This window comes from Biomphalaria glabrata, chromosome 2 (genome assembly GCF_947242115.1).
Source record: "Biomphalaria glabrata chromosome 2, xgBioGlab47.1, whole genome shotgun sequence".
In the NCBI taxonomy this organism is placed as follows: domain Eukaryota; kingdom Metazoa; phylum Mollusca; class Gastropoda; family Planorbidae; genus Biomphalaria; species Biomphalaria glabrata.
Window position 1 is genome coordinate 53,956,655 of NC_074712.1, and position 17,244 is coordinate 53,973,898.

The 17,244-nt window shown below is 37.6% G+C and overlaps 1 protein-coding gene across 2 annotated transcripts in view; it reads left to right on the forward strand.

The window, feature by feature from the left end:
• The first annotated feature begins 70 nt into the window (after positions 1 to 70).
• LOC106071218 (uncharacterized) overlaps positions 71 to 17,244 on the forward strand; it is a 28,003-nt gene continuing 10,829 nt past the window's right edge. For both annotated transcript variants that reach the window (XR_008776684.1, XM_013231300.2), the window contains exons 1-2: positions 71 to 663; positions 7,395 to 7,625. Coding sequence is in view for 1 of the 2 variants with exons in the window: in XM_013231300.2 (XP_013086754.2) it covers positions 234 to 663; positions 7,395 to 7,625 (661 nt within the window). In the remaining variant the exon portion in view is untranslated. The remainder of the gene's footprint in view (positions 664 to 7,394; positions 7,626 to 17,244) is intronic.

A 17,244-nucleotide genomic window follows, 5' to 3' on the forward strand; every position in this document is an offset into this window, starting at 1 on the left:
AAATATTTTTTTTCTTTACCCCCCCCCTCCTTTATCTCAGGGGCTAGTAGTAAGGGGGCGCTACCAAACGCCAGCAAGAGTAGCCTAGCGCGAGATGCTATGCGAGTTTGATCAATGAGAGTTCTGGGCAGGTGATAAACTTTCCCAGCCTCGATTCGCGTGTAGTCTTGCGAGCTGTTTAAAAATGTGAACTGGTTTGAATTCATGACGCGGGACTGCAATCAAAACAAAGCATGTCCCACAAACATATTCGAGAGGAAAATAAAATAAATTCCTCTAGTAAGAATCTTCCAGTTGTGTCAAAGTGTTTAGCGATTGTTTTGGTTCCTAAAAGTAGGGGGAATTCTGGAAATGTTTTGGATAACGATGAAACTCATATCGACTCATCGGATGGAAATGTTGTTCAGTCCTCTGAGGTTCAAAAAGCTCTTTCACCCAGTGGATATAACGGTAAAGAGCTGTTACAAGATTTCAAAATTAGAAACAAAACGTGTTATTGGAATCCTTCACTTGTGGAAAGTATTAAAAGTTTGGAGTATAAAGGTTTTGTTGAACCATCAACTATTTTAGTCACAGGTGAAGATATTCATCTTGAAAATCTCAGATCAGCATGGGGAAGGCGAGTGCTTAAAGCACCAGGAGGATTTACTATAGACAGAATAGGTAAATAAAACAATGTTGTTTAGTGAAGTTACTTTCTAGATTTAGAATTTAGATCGAGGAAATCTCTATATATGATCTAGACAATCTAGTTACATCTGATCTGTCTCTATGACTATAAATAGTATAAAAAAATACGAATAAAAGGATATTTAATAACTCTTTGCCGTCTTTGGCTGAGTTTCTAGAGTAGATGTAATGTATGTAGATCTAGAATCTTGACCAGGTGACCAGATACATACTACATATATCTCATTCAGTCAATGACTACTGATCTATGAGTATGTGAAGTATGTGTTTCTTTGTGTAGAATCTGGATTAATCTGGAACCTAGTTCTAATTTACATATATTTATATAGAATCTAATTCATAGTCATGAATTAATATTTTTAAAAATAAAATAATACTTAATCAAAAAGTCTCTAAAATTCTTGATCTATATTAATCTATATCAAGGCCAAGTCCAAGATGTGTAAATTTAATAAGTTGTTCATACATTTCAAAATTCATAATATACATTAATTAAACCTATTTCATTTTTTAGCCTTCTGATGTTTAATTTACACTGATGGATAGTAAATATGTCAATATGTAATTATCTTTTTTAAGAAACATCTGTAATTTATGACATGAGTTAATAACTTAATTAAATAGTTTTTCATTATGTTTAGATAATACCTATAGGCATATTAATTAATTTAGATGGGTTAAATATATCTAGGTGTTGTTGAGGTGTATTATATCTTAACCTGTAAAATGTGAAATAACTCAAATAACTTCTTTTGTGAACACTATTACATACTACTTTTATTATAATATAGACAAAATCAACTTGTGATGAAATGCAAACATAAAATGGTATTTTGAACAAAATCTAACTCACTACAATAACAATTATTTTCAGCCTCATGTTCTGGGGTTGACTGTTCTAACTAATACAGCTGACGACAAAGTTACCTATCTTGCATCATTCAGAGCTAATCACTCATTTCTTCCCACCAGCACCATAGAAACACACACACACCTTCACCTATACCTTAGTCTGTCAACTGTCTTTCACACACACACACTCCATAACACTAGGGACAGTTAAACTTCACTTATAAGATTTATTTAAATTATGTTTTGATGTTGTTGTTTTTTTGTAAATCTTCCTTTGTACATTTTCATTCCTAAATTCTTTGAATAGTAAATCTGAAAGAAACAGAATTTCTCAAATCGATATTCACAGATTACATATATGTCATGGTTTTTGCAGAGAAATAACTTTTATTAAAACTACTGTGACTATTTAAGTGACAACATCAAAACCTGTTAGTCCATATATATCAAAACCGTGTCACTAACTTTAAATAATAATAAATTGATTTAAGTGACAACATCAAAACCTGTTAGTCCATATATATCAAAACCGTGTCACTAACTTTAAATAATAATAAATTGATTTTACAACTCAATGGTAGGCTTTTTTTTTTTTTCTTTTTTTTTTTCTTTTTTGTATTTCCCCCCTTCCTTTCCCAGGGAGCCAAACTTTTAAAAAAATCAAGTTATTAAACCCTAGTTGCACTAATGTAGGTTGTAATTTAAGAGATTTGTGTCAACTGAAGTTTGTCTTCACTTTGTTGTATCTTGAGGGATCAAATGTTTATGGGTGCTTTATGAGACATAAGAACTTTGTTATTTGTCAGATCTGATAAACTGTGATAAATGGTTTTCATTAAAAGGAAACTTGTTCATCTCTGACTACTCAACTCAGTATAAATACTTTATACTCAATATCAAGGAGGACATTTAAGTTGAACTAACCATTTCATTTTAAAGCCTCCTCAAGGGAAGACATATTTGTTCAACTGATAACTTTTTTCAAGGGTCATTACCAACTGATATGAATGTAGGACTAATGTAATAATAGCTTAAGCAAGTGGCCTGCTTTTCAAAACCTGAGGCTTATTTTATTTTGCATGTAATTTAAAAGTTATATAATCTTTGATCTTTCTTTTTAAAACCTGTTTGGCCATGTGCATCAAAATGTGTGTGTTTCCTGTTTAGCATTTGAAACACTTTTAATTGACAATATTGAGTTATTTTCTGAGTTGTTCCAGTGTAAAGTATACATTGTCAACAAATTTGAACAAATATTTTATTTTTTATTCAGAGTAGCATAAAAATTTGACGCTTGTGTTAACTTGAAACTATTTGAACTTTAACTTGTAACTCTAAATTCGAAGTCTTGTAAAAAAAATCACTTTACTACCAAGCCAAACAACCTCAGACTTTACGCCATGGATGTGCTTGAGTTGACATCAAGTTCTCCACTACGAAACCCACCACCAATCGTAACTAGTCTCAATTAGTTTCAACAATAACTCCCCCCCCCCTTTTTTTTTTCAACCCCCAACTACTATTTACGTGCCAGGTCAAATACTCAAAATTAGCTATGTATGTAAACATCTGGGTGCAATGATTGCCTAGTCCCAGAGACCCAGATGCCCTACTTGCTGTATGGCAGGTTGCGTTGTCTGACGTATGCCCGGAGGAGTCATCTTTGACCACGTCCAGTCTGCACCATCTTGACCCTCTATTGTTCACTTGCCATTCGGGCTATTAAGTAGGGATGTGCGTGTCCGTGTCACTCGATGCGGACGGCGTCGGTTCACTGGTTGTGTAGCTGGATGTGTAACCTTCCTCTGTGTGTGTGTGTGTGTGTTGGGGGGTGCCTCGTCTCTCTTTCTTTCACCTTCATCTGAAAGCTACAATTCAAGACTTCTCAGTCGACTTTAGTCTGCGAACCAAATTGTCTAGTGGTCCGTGCAATACTTTTACTGCAGTAGACTTTGTAACACATTGTCTTTATTATCTGTCCGGCATATACACAGTTGGTCATTCAGTTGAACAGATTAAAAACGATTGATTAAAAACCCAAGAGTGTGCTAATGGAACCCTAATGCCCTAGCTTTTATTCTCTAACCAAGCTAAAAAAAAATCCTTATATTACGATGCATTCTCTTCTGTGGTTTTCAGCTCTATGATAGCCAATACAAAACTGGCATATAATTATTCCATTCTGATCAAATGAAGCGTCCATGATCGAGTCCCCTTGTGCAATGTTTTTAAAGGGCAAGTCTCTACAGATGAAAACATGATCGGTATTTAACGGAGTTTTTGGCGTGATTTCGATCGATTTTGTTTAGTGCCATGGCGTTTGAAATAACATACTTCAGAGTAAGTTGATGTGGGGCGGGGGAGATTTTAATAGGTACAAATCACTTTGGACCAAATGTACATTATGTATTGACAGTGCCATTCTGATAATGTCTCTGTAATGTACACACTAACGCTGGCCTTGCCTGCTTGTGATTATAGCAGAAAGAAAATCGCGGGGACAATAATGTATGCAGAAATAGAAGGTTCGTTTCAAAGCCGCAGTCTGTTGTGAAAACCGAAGGTAATGGTTTTATAAGGTACTCTACGGGAGTCGTTGTGACGCATCGATTAGGTTTCACACATTGGTGAGAATGTGTGTCGGCCTGGGCTATGGATTAAACCAAAACATGACTTTTAAGTAAAACATATAAAGACCCATTTGTTCAACAGTAGCATTACACGTAGTATGTTCTATTTAGTGCACACCATTGGTTCAACAGTAGCCTTACACGTAGTATGTTCTATTTAATGCCTACCATTGGTTCAACAGTAGCCTTACACGTAGTATGTTCTATTTAGTGCACACCATTGGTTCAACAGTAGCCTTACACGTAGTATGTTCTATTTAGTGCACACCATTGGTTCAACAGTAGCCTTACACGTAGTATGTTCTATTTAGTGCACACCATTGGTTCAACAGTAGCCTTACACGTAGTATGTTCTATTTAGTGCACACCATTAGTTCAACAGTAGCGTTACACGTAGTATGTTCTATTTAATGCCTACCATTGGTTCAACAGTAGCCTTACACGTAGTATGTTCTATTTAATGCCTACCATTGGTTCAACAGTAGCCTTACACGTAGTATGTTCTATTTAGTGCACACCATTGGTTCAACAGTAGCCTTACACGTAGTATGTTCTATTTAGTGCACACCATTGGTTCAACAGTAGCCTTACACGTAGTATGTTCTATTTAGTGCACACCATTGGTTCAACAGTAGCCTTACACGTAGTATGTTCTATTTAGTGCACACCATTGGTTCAACAGTAGCCTTACACGTAGTATGTTCTATTTAGTGCACACCATTTGTTCAACAGTAGCCTTACACGTAGTATGTTCTATTTAGTGCACACCATTTGTTCAACAGTAGCCTTACACGTAGTATGTTCTATTTAGTGCCTACCATTGGTTCAACAGTAGCGTTACACGTAGTATGTTCTATTTAGTGCACACCATTTGTTCAACAGTAGCGTTACACGTAGTATGTTCAAAACGACTCGAGCTGACATTATGTTTGTTAATAGCGCTACGCAAAGTATTATTACACGCAGGTATTTATTTTGGTCCACTGTACAGTAAACATGGGAAAATTTCGAAAATCAGTTAAGCTTGTGTGATCTGGGCTAATGTTGTTATCTTGAAATATTTAGCCCTGTTGACGAGACATATTGAATAATGCCTACGTCTCGTTGTCTCCAGCTTGAGCAGACTTCCTTATATTCAGGAGATTTGAGTAGGTCATAAAATGTTTATACCAAATCTGCTTGCCCGTTGGGAAGCTTTTAATAAGTGAAAATAAAGGTCAACTTTGATTGTAAGTGACCAGCAGCACTGACACGAACTTCTTCCAATCAACTTAGATGGTCTTTGAAACAAACAGAAGAACATGTGTACAGATTGACCCAATCCAGTGACATTCGCTGGCAAGGTCTAAAAGCTGTCTGACATAATACTCCAAACGTTTCTTTTCCTCTTGTACGAACAACACGGGGGACATAATGTCGTCTAGATTGGTTTACAACTCCAGTCACTACCGTAAACTGCCGTCATCAAGTTCTGTCCTAAAGATAACTAGTTCATGACTTAGTGTTGGGATAGATTTATTGACTAGAACCGGAATAGTATTCTCTTAAGACAGAAATCGATGAGAACAGTTTATAGAGCCAAGACATTTAAGAAAAGGTTTGTTAGTTAACAGACTTGACATTTTGTAGATCTATTTCGTAAAGAAACGTTTGAGTATTGTGCATGGCCAATAAATATTACTCAATACCAGCAATGAACCCTGATAATATTGAGGATAAAGTGTCAGTACAATATTGTGTGGCTCTCTTCTATTTTAAATATCTTTCTATTACAAACATCTATCACGCTGCTTTTTGGCCATTTCGTTTTGAAAAAAAAAAAGCAGGCAAAGCTCTCTTGAATTGACCACTAGATAGGTTTGGGCTGAACGTCAAGACACGTGTGGATCTGGTATAATTAATTGACCTATCCCTAAATGTATTTTTTTTTGCGTAAGTTACTAAACTAGTTATTTCATTGCTTGATTAGACTAAAGACTTTTGTGTCTACAATACTAGTCTAAATGAGCGTTGGCATCCAATGAACTGGCGCGGAGTGTGAACTATTTGAACGCCACACATTTGTGTGAAGGCAAACCACTAATTAAGCGACGAATCACTGTGTAAGTTTACATAATGAATTGCTTTCTCTTTGCATTTCTTGTACGGCTGAGCGTTTTTCTGGTTGTTGCTGACTTGTGTATGTTTGAGATGTCAACACCTTTGACATGTTTGAAATTGTATTGTCTATATGCACTGCGTGTTGGAAAAACTCCTTGCCTCGACACAATTTTGTGTTGGCGAGTTTCATCTTGAGCTCAGCCTTCCAAAAGCTTTTTTTTTATATAATGATAGCGTCTTGTTGTAACGGTTAAACCAAAGTATAAACATACATTCTAGCACTGGATCATAACGCCAGCTTAATGTGTGTGTGTGTTACACAAGCTTTAGGTTGTAAGTTTGTTGTTAGAATGATCGATCAGATGGAATGGTGATTGAGAATGTAACAATTAGTTTGTGTCTTGAACATGACCTAATAAAGATAGTGATACATGGCATACTAGAGACAGAGATAGTCAGATATTATTGTTTCATCTGTGGGTGTTATTTTCCGTAGTTATATTCTACTTTAATCGTCATCCTCCTTTTTGATAAACATAAATGTTCCTAACTACAGTTATACCATTGATGTGGACAACTGTGTTAACTGAGTGTGTGCACGGATCAGATATTCTGTTTATTCTATTTTGTTTTGACAATGTACAATTAACCACCACAGAGAAATTGACTTTGGATGTCCGACGTCGCTCCCTGTGGGCCCACTCCTACTTTAGATATTAACCTTACCATTAAGAGAAAGTAGATTGCTGCTAAATGGGTTTTCGGACGGAGAGGAAATCGATGGAACGCTCTTTGATGATGAAATTAATAACATCATTTTTTTAATACAATAATTAAACTATGCAAATAATTACTGGGAGATTCCAAGTTTAATGTGGCCAAAGCATGAAAAAAAAATCGAACATTGATAACATGGGTTCCATTCTAAACATGACTACGTTCTTAGTTTATCTAATAGATTTACAATCCTCTTCGTCGGAGTGTTAAGTAATAGTGCCCTCTCTCTCTCTCTCTCTCTCTCTCTCTCTCTCTCACACACACACACACACACACTTGCTAATGCATTCAAAGTTATTTTATAAAAAAACACTTAGATGTACATGTGTTTGTTCTTATTTCCAGGTGACGTGAATGGCATTCAGATGCAAGTGATTCCACAGACTCAGTTTATGCCCCTGCCCGATGCTCTGTGCAGCATCATCATGGATTTAAACATGAGGAGGATAGTAGCCACACTGGATGTCATCTACGAGAAGCTCAGTCACTGGTACAAGGATATGACTGTACCATCTCAGCAGTTGGTGTTTGAAACTCTGGGCAATCTCATCAAGGACAGGAAAGTCTTCCACACAGGTTAGTCTTCTTGAGTTGACCACACCGAGTTCACTGATTACTATATCTCTTGATTGTAATTTTAATAAGCCTGTTCCATTGCCGCTATTCATTGGATCAAATTATCGTGATAGTATCGAGAAAGTCTTTCTCCAAAATGCTTTTCGGTTAATTTCGTGCGAGATATAGTTTTCACATGAAAAATGTTCAACCATCTAGTCATCATTCCTATAAACCATTGGTGTACCACCTTTTTGCCGATGGACCATAAAACATGTAACATATAACTTACTATATTTAGCATAAAACATGTAACATATAACTTTCCTACACGCAGGCCGCAGCACCGCCAAAATAAATAATAGGTTCCATGACGACCTGGTTATGCACTGCACAATGACCGAATGGGAGCTCGGTGGCTGAGTGGTTAAGCGCTTGGCTTCCGAACCTGGGGTCATGGGTTCGAATTTCGTTGAAGACTGGCATTTTGAGTTTCTGGATTTTTAGGGCGCCCCTGAGTTCACCTAACTCTAATGGGTACCTGACTTAAGTTGGTGAAAGTAAAGGCGGTTGGTCGTTGCGCTGGTCACATGCTCGTTAACCGTTGGCCAAAGAAACACATGACCTTGGCATCATCTGCCCTATAGATCGCAAGGTCTGAAAGGGGAACTTTACAATGAGCGAATATGTCTCACTGTTGTATCATCTCTCGTCTAAGTTTCATTGTATATCAGTTGTGAGTTGCACTGACTTAAATGTACTCGGGTTTGTTTGTCGTGGTTTGTCTCTCAAGTAGGCTACTAATTCCTAGTATAGCGAATGGTATCTACTCCAAGCTTCTGTGTGTGGTGCATGTCTTCTTTCAGGAGTAAACTATCTGGTGTGATCAGTCTGTGTTCATGTAACGTGTTTACACCTTCCTTCATATCTAGACAGTTTGAAGAAAGCCAAAGACTGGTGTGAATCATGTCGGTTTAACGGATGTGTCACGCAAGGATAAAGTACTCGGTTGATTTGTTTGGGTGTGTTTGAAGACGATTACATTCAACTGTTGCGTCTAGCCGGGGGGGGGGGGGGGAGATCACATTTACTGTTTGTCTACATTGGTACAGTTCATTTACCCAGGCTAGAAGAAACGTTCCAAACTATCCACTGACCTTTTTTTTTTTAGCTATTGATAAGAACTCCCCCCCCCCTCTTCTCTCTCTCTCTCTCTCTCATATCTAATAAGACCTATCGTTTAACATTTTTTTCATAGCATCGTGTACAAACACCTAGTAGGTTCCATATACATTATATAATGAGAAGGCGCTATTGATTGTAGTTTTGAACGTGAACACTTATGCTCTTTATGACCTTGTGACAACCTTGTCATTCAACGTGCTCCCTACACATCCAATTATTTATTTTTAGTTTCACTGTTAGGACATGACTCTAGTGACAGTGTTAGGACATGACTCTAGTGGAAATGTTGCCAAATATCTGATCTGATTTGAATAGATGTCTTTCGCTTGAAGTTGTTCCAACTCCTTCTACTTCCATCTGCACGTTGTATAGTTCACACTCTATTCGTTTCTTGACGTTTGGACGATAGTATTGTTTATTTCTCAGTAGTGACCTGACACACGCTCAGCGCCAACATTGCTCGAACATTACTAAAATAAATATAAAGTAGGTGGCGCTGGAGGTTTGCCTTTTTAAAAAACTAATCTTACAATCATGATCCGCTTTCATACCAACTCATCTTTTTCTCTTTAATGGAAAAGGAATGTAAAATCATTTGAATGATCCGTTCAAGTTTGTTCAATTGTTTAAACTTTTTTTTTTACCGGTATTGGTGTTTTTCAATGTACAATTCAGTTATCTATTTTTAATTAATCAAGTGTTTAATGTGAAAGTCTTGACCATTGAGGATTGGGAAGACTTTGTTCGCGCCAGTGAATGTCATTGACGTCATCGCCCTGGTGAGAACATTGACACGGGCTTGACGCAACGGTTATTTCCTGTTCAACCCCCAGCGGGGTCTCTCCAGGGAAGGTGCTCGAGAGATAGTGTTACCACCCCTCTGGTCAAGTAACCAGTTAGTCGTGTTCGCTCTGACGGGGCAAAGAGAGGGGAATATCCGGAATGGTCACTTGATAATTAAACAAGAAAATAAGGCAGCTGTTCCGATACAAAAAAATGTCAATTTTTTTAAGCGTCATATGCATTCCCCTAGCGCTGCCATTCTTTTCCTTGATTTGAAAAGTAAATTACTTTTTTGAGATAGACCGATTCAAGAAAATGTATTTATTACTAAGATAACTATTGAACATTTATTCAGTGTTTTACTGATAGAACAGAGTTTCATTTTGGCAGCGGTCTGAAAGAATTTGAATAGATGTCTTTGTTTTTTATGTGTGTCTGGTATCCAGGCAACGGATATCAATGTATTCAAGTCAATGTAATTCTAGTGCTAGATATTCATCTCAGAAGAGGTGTTCATCTGTATTCCTTTTTTTCCCCCTTTAAAATTCAAAATTCCTCACAGGCATGAGTGTTGTCAACAAAGTTTGGCATCAAGTCACCCGTCCACCTGTTTGCTGGCTGTTGTTATCTGCACATCCATCATCCTCGTCTTCTTTGAACATCTTGCTCTCCCCCCCCCCCTCCGTTCCACGTTTTCTTTCAAACCTTCACATACACGCCCTGCTGCCTAGTTTCTCCTTTAATTGGACAATGCTGACCACGTCAACGCCTGGTGAGTTAAACGCATATTTGTGTTGTAGGTCCACTTGATACGTTGCCTTGTGCGTCTGGGTCTCTCCCGGCACTCTTCGTGGAAACTGTTCTTTTAACCACTGACTGCTTGCCCAGGAATGGCATGTTAAGCAGAGTAGATTTACTGACAGTTGTTATATGATAGTCCCTGATACCGTTTCACTATGAGTGCAAAGCCAATAAAAGTTACATTCAACGAACACATTTACTGCTGTCTTTATTGTCAGTTTTTTAGCAGTACTTAGACCGAATCAATTAATTTTTAGCGGCCCCCGAAAGGGGAAAAGACGCTATTAGTTTTGTGCGAAATGTCTGTCCGTCCGTCCCGTTTAGATCTCGTAAACTAGAAGAGATATTGAAAATCCGACTTCACAATATTTTAGACCATTCAAAGTTCTGATGCAACGGCTACTTTTTTTTTTCCTGAAAGCGAAAATTCTAATTTTTAAAATTAATTATGCAAGCAGTTTTTTATAAGAAAAAGCTAATTAGTATGCATTATATGTTAGACCTAATTTAAGACGAATAGTAATCTTATAAACATCATTTTCGTGAACATTTTTTTCAATATAGCGGAATTTTTTTTTTTTTTTTTTTGAGGATTCTAATATGAGATTGAGCCTTTTCAAAACAATTAACTTATTTAGTTCGAACCGAGGGTCCCGGGTTCGAATCCTGGTGAAGACTGGGATTTTCAACTTCTGAGTCTACTCAGCTCTAATGGGTACCTGACATTAGTTGGGGAAAAGCAAAGGCGGTTTGTCGTTGTGCTGGCTACATGACACCCTCGTTAACCGTAGGCCACAAAAACAGATGAACTTTACATCATCTGCCCTATAGACCACAAACTAGTTAGGCCAGGTTCACATCTAACTTTACATTCACTTTCACGTATCCTTTGATCTGCGGGACGGTTGGGGCACTACACAAGATCTGTTAACCTTCTTTCTCCATTCTTATCTCTCATTTGTCTTTGATATAATTTCATTCGGATTTTCTTTCTTAAAATATTGAAGCCTACCTTGGTGGACCACTGGTCGTGCGGTTTGCTCGCTGGACTGTCGTTTGGATTTATCGACGATCGAAGGTTCAAACCCTGTCTACTCCCATCCCCCGTCGTCCTGCGGGAGGTTTGGACTAGGAAATAAACTATCTTCAACTCTCAAGGATTATCCGAATTATGTAAAACATTTTACTTCGGGGGGCCGATTTTGAGTTTGTGTTTCCACACAAACTGTCTTTTGTAACCTTGTTTTATATAGTGTTGTTTTGTTAATTTTTTATATAGTGTTGTTTTGTTAATACTTTAGAATGTGGTTCAGTTTCAACAAATGTAAAAGCTGTAACAAAAAATGAAACACATTGAGTTAGAAGCTGAACCACCAGTTTATAGTTCATTTTCATGGTGGTGTTTTTTTTTTTTTAAGATTTGTTCCTTAATTTTATTTAATTTTTTATTATTATTTTTTGTTTACATTTTTCCGCGGGCACGGTAGGAAACGTTTCAGATCCCAACATCTAAAAGTGCTCGTTCGAAATATGCCCAACGTCTACTATTGGCGTTCTTAAACGACCCATTTTGGTTGAAAGTTACGTAGTAAGAATACCAAGAGATTCTGTAGGCCAAAAAGCTAGCTGTTTATAATTTGTTTCCCGCCCTATAAGCATATCCCTTTGTTAGAATAAGATTAATCGAATAGGATGTGCAAGTGTCGTATTTAAAAAAAAATCTAAATGCTATTGTATGTAAGTTCATAATCTTATTGACTTAGTCCAGTTCAAATAATATAATTGTTCCGAAGATTAAAGATGAGGGCAGTGTTTCACGTGCAAACCCAGTTGCAATCTGCATATTTTGTCACATCTGATAAAGACAAAGCTGTTTTCGCCGGGCGCCTGTCCTCGGCAAGGATTTTTCTTTGAGCCACAAATGTGTGTCCTTCGTGAGAGCTCTTCGACTGTCTCTTTCAGAGGCCATCTGCTGCCAGCTACTTTCCTCTCTGCCAGTGAGTGCAAAACGGCGCCAGAACTTATCTTTATAGCGTTTCCGGCCGGAGGGGCCACCTCTGTTTTGCCATCTTCAAAATAAAATGTATGACCTAGCACCGTGCTTCTATACACTATAGTGTCCACACCCGTCTTGCGCGGAACGTGTTAAGCATGTAAGATAGTCTATTGATCGTCAAATATGCGTCCGGGGAGCCATTAGAACCAGGCCACCTAATAGAATCAATAGACTTTCAATAACTTAGTGACATTTGAACTTTACAGTATAGTATTATTTTATTATTATTATTATTTCTGTAGGTCCTATTTGAGTTTGAAAAAATGTGACCCACCCCCTCTCTACTGTTTCCTTCGGTCCAATTAGACGTCTACTCTATGTGTGAGCTTGTTTCATCCAATCGTATGAATAGGTGCACTGAATCATATGAAGTACAATTATTCACAAAGGATTTCTTTCCCGTAGATTTGACTTACTGTTGGTCCAGTAACAGAGGGGCCTCCAAGATTCAATGTAGGGGATCAATATATGCACGCTCTAATCCTATAGTGTTGGGCTGCGACCATTGTTTGGGGGTCTCGGAGAAGGCGACAGAAAACAACGTTTGAATAGAATGTGCACACACTTGTTAAACTCTGTCGTTAATGTCACTCTGAATGGAGAGTATGTCCTTGCGTAGTCTGTTTATAGACATCAACAAACACACACTATAGGTTCATACATGGGCGGATAATTAAATAAAATAACATAAAGAAAAGAATCCTCGTGAAAACAAAACAACAATCAAACAAAAAACTAGACGATATAGTGTGCGTTGGATGCCCCGAAATAGTGTATTGGCACAGAGAGACTGACCGCTACATTTGTTAGTAGTTGAATTCTCCATTCTGTTTGCCTCATAGTTGGATGCTATTGGGTTCCACAATCCAAGATGATCTGTCCTTAAGTGTTGATGATCAGGTTAGTTGGGTAATAGCGAGACCATGCGTTAGAGAAGGTCTTAACACTGACCTGCAACGTCACGACCTGTGGACAGTTTAGACCAATAGCTCTTTGCCACGTCACGGGTCTGTACGATATGGCAACGAGCTATTGGTCTAAACTGCTTACAGGTTGTAGGTTAGTGTTGAAACCTTCTATAAAGAATGGTCTCGGTTGTAGGCCCAGACAGCTAGTCAGACTAAACCGTAGGCGTATTAGTTTCTTAATAGTCCATTGAAATAAAACCTGAGCAAACATAACTTTTAGTGACAGCTTTCATTGCCAATGTGGAGACATAGATAGAAACACAAGTATAACAATGAAAACAAACTATGATGAACTCCAAAACTACACGCGTCCTTCGGTCTCGGTCTTCAGTTTCATTTCTAACTTCAACGGATTTTCCTCTAAACTGGTCTGCGAAAGTCTTGCTCTTGGTTACATCAGAATTCATCAGCCAATACACACACTCTATCACACTCTCATATAAAAAGCGCATTGGGAAGCCTGCGTCAACATTTGCTTGACTACCAGCTTAGGAAACCAGAAACTTACCAGGAAAACTAAACTGGAGTTCCATAGTGCGCGTGTCTTCAGTGCTCTACTGTAAGGCGAAATAAGAGGGAAAAAAATTCATTTCTTTTCCGCTTTCTCCGACGGATCCGGGAAATGCAACAAAAAAAATGTGTACCATTGTGGAACTTCTCATCATCCTCACCATCCTCAGACAACGTCGGGCCTTATTGGAGGCCGAACGTATCTATAAAGTCATTCTCTAGGAGCAACTTGTAACAATGAATGACTTTTGTGCTTACCACTCAACAGTCAATGAAACAAAGCATTGATCTTAGACTCGATGCTAGATACCAAGTTCTATTATACACATTTAATAATAAGTTGTCATGATATTGAAGATTATATGCTCTTGTAAGCTGGAATAGCTGCTAACCTATAAATTCTCCCCCCCCCCTCTTTTTTCCCTCTCTTTCTCTCTCACATCTTGTGTACATTAATTTATATAATAAATTCTGATTACAATTCATTATTATTTTCTTTGAGTTTATAGACAATCTACTTAGTAAAAAAAAAAAACGAAGAGATTTAATTAGGAGCACAGCTAGAAAACTGTTGGACCAGGCCCCCATTACTTTGTAGTTAGCTCATTTCCCCATTATGCGCTTGAAGTTGTCCTAAAGTGAGAAACAGCCCGCTGTTAACGCGTTCCTCCTGTGTTCGCTTCTAAGCTGCAAGCCACTGCGGCACTAAGAAAGTCAGTCAAGTAGAAAATTGTTGAACTCTTCAGTGTTTCGCTCAGTGACTCTGTGTGTGTGTGTGTGTGTTGTTTGAATTGGTTGCAGCGACTAATGTCTTTCTAAACCTGAACATAATGAGTCATTGAACCATCGGCCACACACACACACTAGTAGTGACAACTCTAGCCATGTAAGAATCTAACCGTCAGACCGTCGGAGATATAAGTGCAGTGTTGATCATTTACATTCATTTCTCTTTGTTTACATGTCGTTGACAGTAGATTAGGAATGAAAAGTCCGCTTGATTTCCAATCTGCTCAATGCTGCCAAGAATAGTCGAGTTGTCTTTTTCCTAATACCTATTGATCTCTGCCATTAAGGTTCTTCTAATTCCTAGACAGTCTTGCTCTGTTTTACTGTAGCTTAAATTTAATTAGTTTTCATAAAAACGTTGGCATCACATGCTTTACATTTCACATGCACACATTTGAGTGTGTCATTTAGATATTGTGCAGGCTAATTATCAGACGATTCTACTGGCATACTCTATACCAGTGATGGGCAAACTACTGCCCGCTGAAAAGGTTTAATGAGGCCCTACACTAGTTTTGTAAAAATGATTAAAAATAAACATTTCAGTCAGAATATACAAATTCAAGCTTGAATACGAATTGAACGATAAGACTAATAGTAATTTACATTTTGATGATGCAAGATTTGTGTGCACAAAATTTCGGCGAACAGTTAATGTGGCTGAACCTAGTGACTGTTGATTCGATCTGTAAAACTGTCCTCAACAAGTCGTCTATGTAAAAGTTTGTAATTCTTGCAAAAATTATTTGTTCCAGTGGGCTTACTCGCACACAATTTTAAAGAGTTCCTAAATTCCCTTCAACATGTAAAACTCTATAGTATACTTTACTACACGAAAATAAGATGAAAATGGAAAATGGAAACACCATGAGAGAAAAATTGGGTCTGCTGAATAGAGAATATTATAAGATTCGGTCACGAATATTTTTACTTTTCACGATTTTCTGTCAAATGAACATATTAATAAATGTTAAGATAGAAGGAAAAAAAATTAGTTGCTATGACACTAAAGATTTCAAGCAACGATTCTATGTACAAATCAGCTAGCAAAAAGTGGCTTGTCGCATTCCACGAGGATACATTCAATGACTGATGTGAAGGAATACTACTTTTGGAATTATGAAAATAATTTGAGGCAATTTGCTGGCGAAGTTCAGCTTTCCAACTTCCATATGTGATGCTCAGAGAATTGGGGTTACGTTTGCATCTTGAACATTGAAAAGCAGCTTTTTTTGTTCCCCAGTAATGAAACTTAGAACCAGTTGTGATAGATTAACCATAGTTTAATTACGTCCAACTTTGAATCAAATTCTGACGAACTGTTATTCGTGCATCGCAGTAGTTAAATTTGGATATCACTCCATCGAATACTAGATCTAAATTTCTTTATTTTACTAGATGAAGAATAAAATATTATGGCCCGCCACAATTTGTTGGGTTTGGTCCCTCTTCTAAAAAAAAGTTTGATTTTTATGTGCTTTCTGTTTTTTCAAGTTCACCTATCTCTCCACACTTTACACAACCCACGCAATACTCAACACTAACTTTGACTGCAGTCATCCAAAGTCGAGATGAACATGGTTTTAAAAAAATCTGAATTGATTAGATGTCAAAGTGTAACCCCCTCCCCCCAATATCTTTGTGTTGCAATTAAACCAGAAGATAGACCCAGGACAGTGTTTGAATTCTAATTCATAACAGGGAGGGTGATCTACGTTTTGGGGTTGAAGTCTGAAGGGTCCAAGTTGCCAGATCTTGGGATTACAACTGGGAACGTTTCACGACCTTCTAGAAAATGTTCATTCAATACAAACACAAACAAAACAAACTATTTCCTTCTCAAGAAAATGTTGTGGAGTCTGATAGACGTTTGGTCTGTGCTAACAAATACTCAGTGCTGGGGTGTTCACTGTGTTTGACATGTTACAGAAGTTACAAGTGCCCCTGTAGATCAGGTTGAAATGGCTACTTCAGTCTTAATGAAATACAAACACTTGTGTTGCTTAGCTTTTCTTGTGTGTGTGTACAGAATCTCGTCATTACATTGATTAATACTCAAATGTTTGAGCTTTTATTTCTTTAATCTGGACGTCATTTGGATGGATTGATTGATTGATTGACAGACCAGTATTTGTCAACACTTATTACGCACTTTCATTTCGCTTACATTTTATTGAAGACATTAAGTATGTGCGCACTGCGTTTGTGTATGTATTCCTACAAAATGAAGTTTGTATTTCTGTTGGACTAGACTTGACTCGAGTAAATACAATTGTGTATAACAAAGTGACTTGCATATTTCGTAGTTACTTTTACGATAACTCCGCTATTATGTCTGTGGAATTATAAGCAAAATGAATGCGACTGCGTGAATAAATAGGGGTGGACGGCTGATGTACAGCTACCAGTATGGCTGTAGCACTATTAGAGCATGGAATGGGTTGCCTGAGCTAGCCAGGAAAACCAGTGACTTGGCAGAATTTAAGTCATTGGTTAATATGCAGGACTAAATGCATGACGCGTAGGACGTAATCATCTTCTTTTTTGA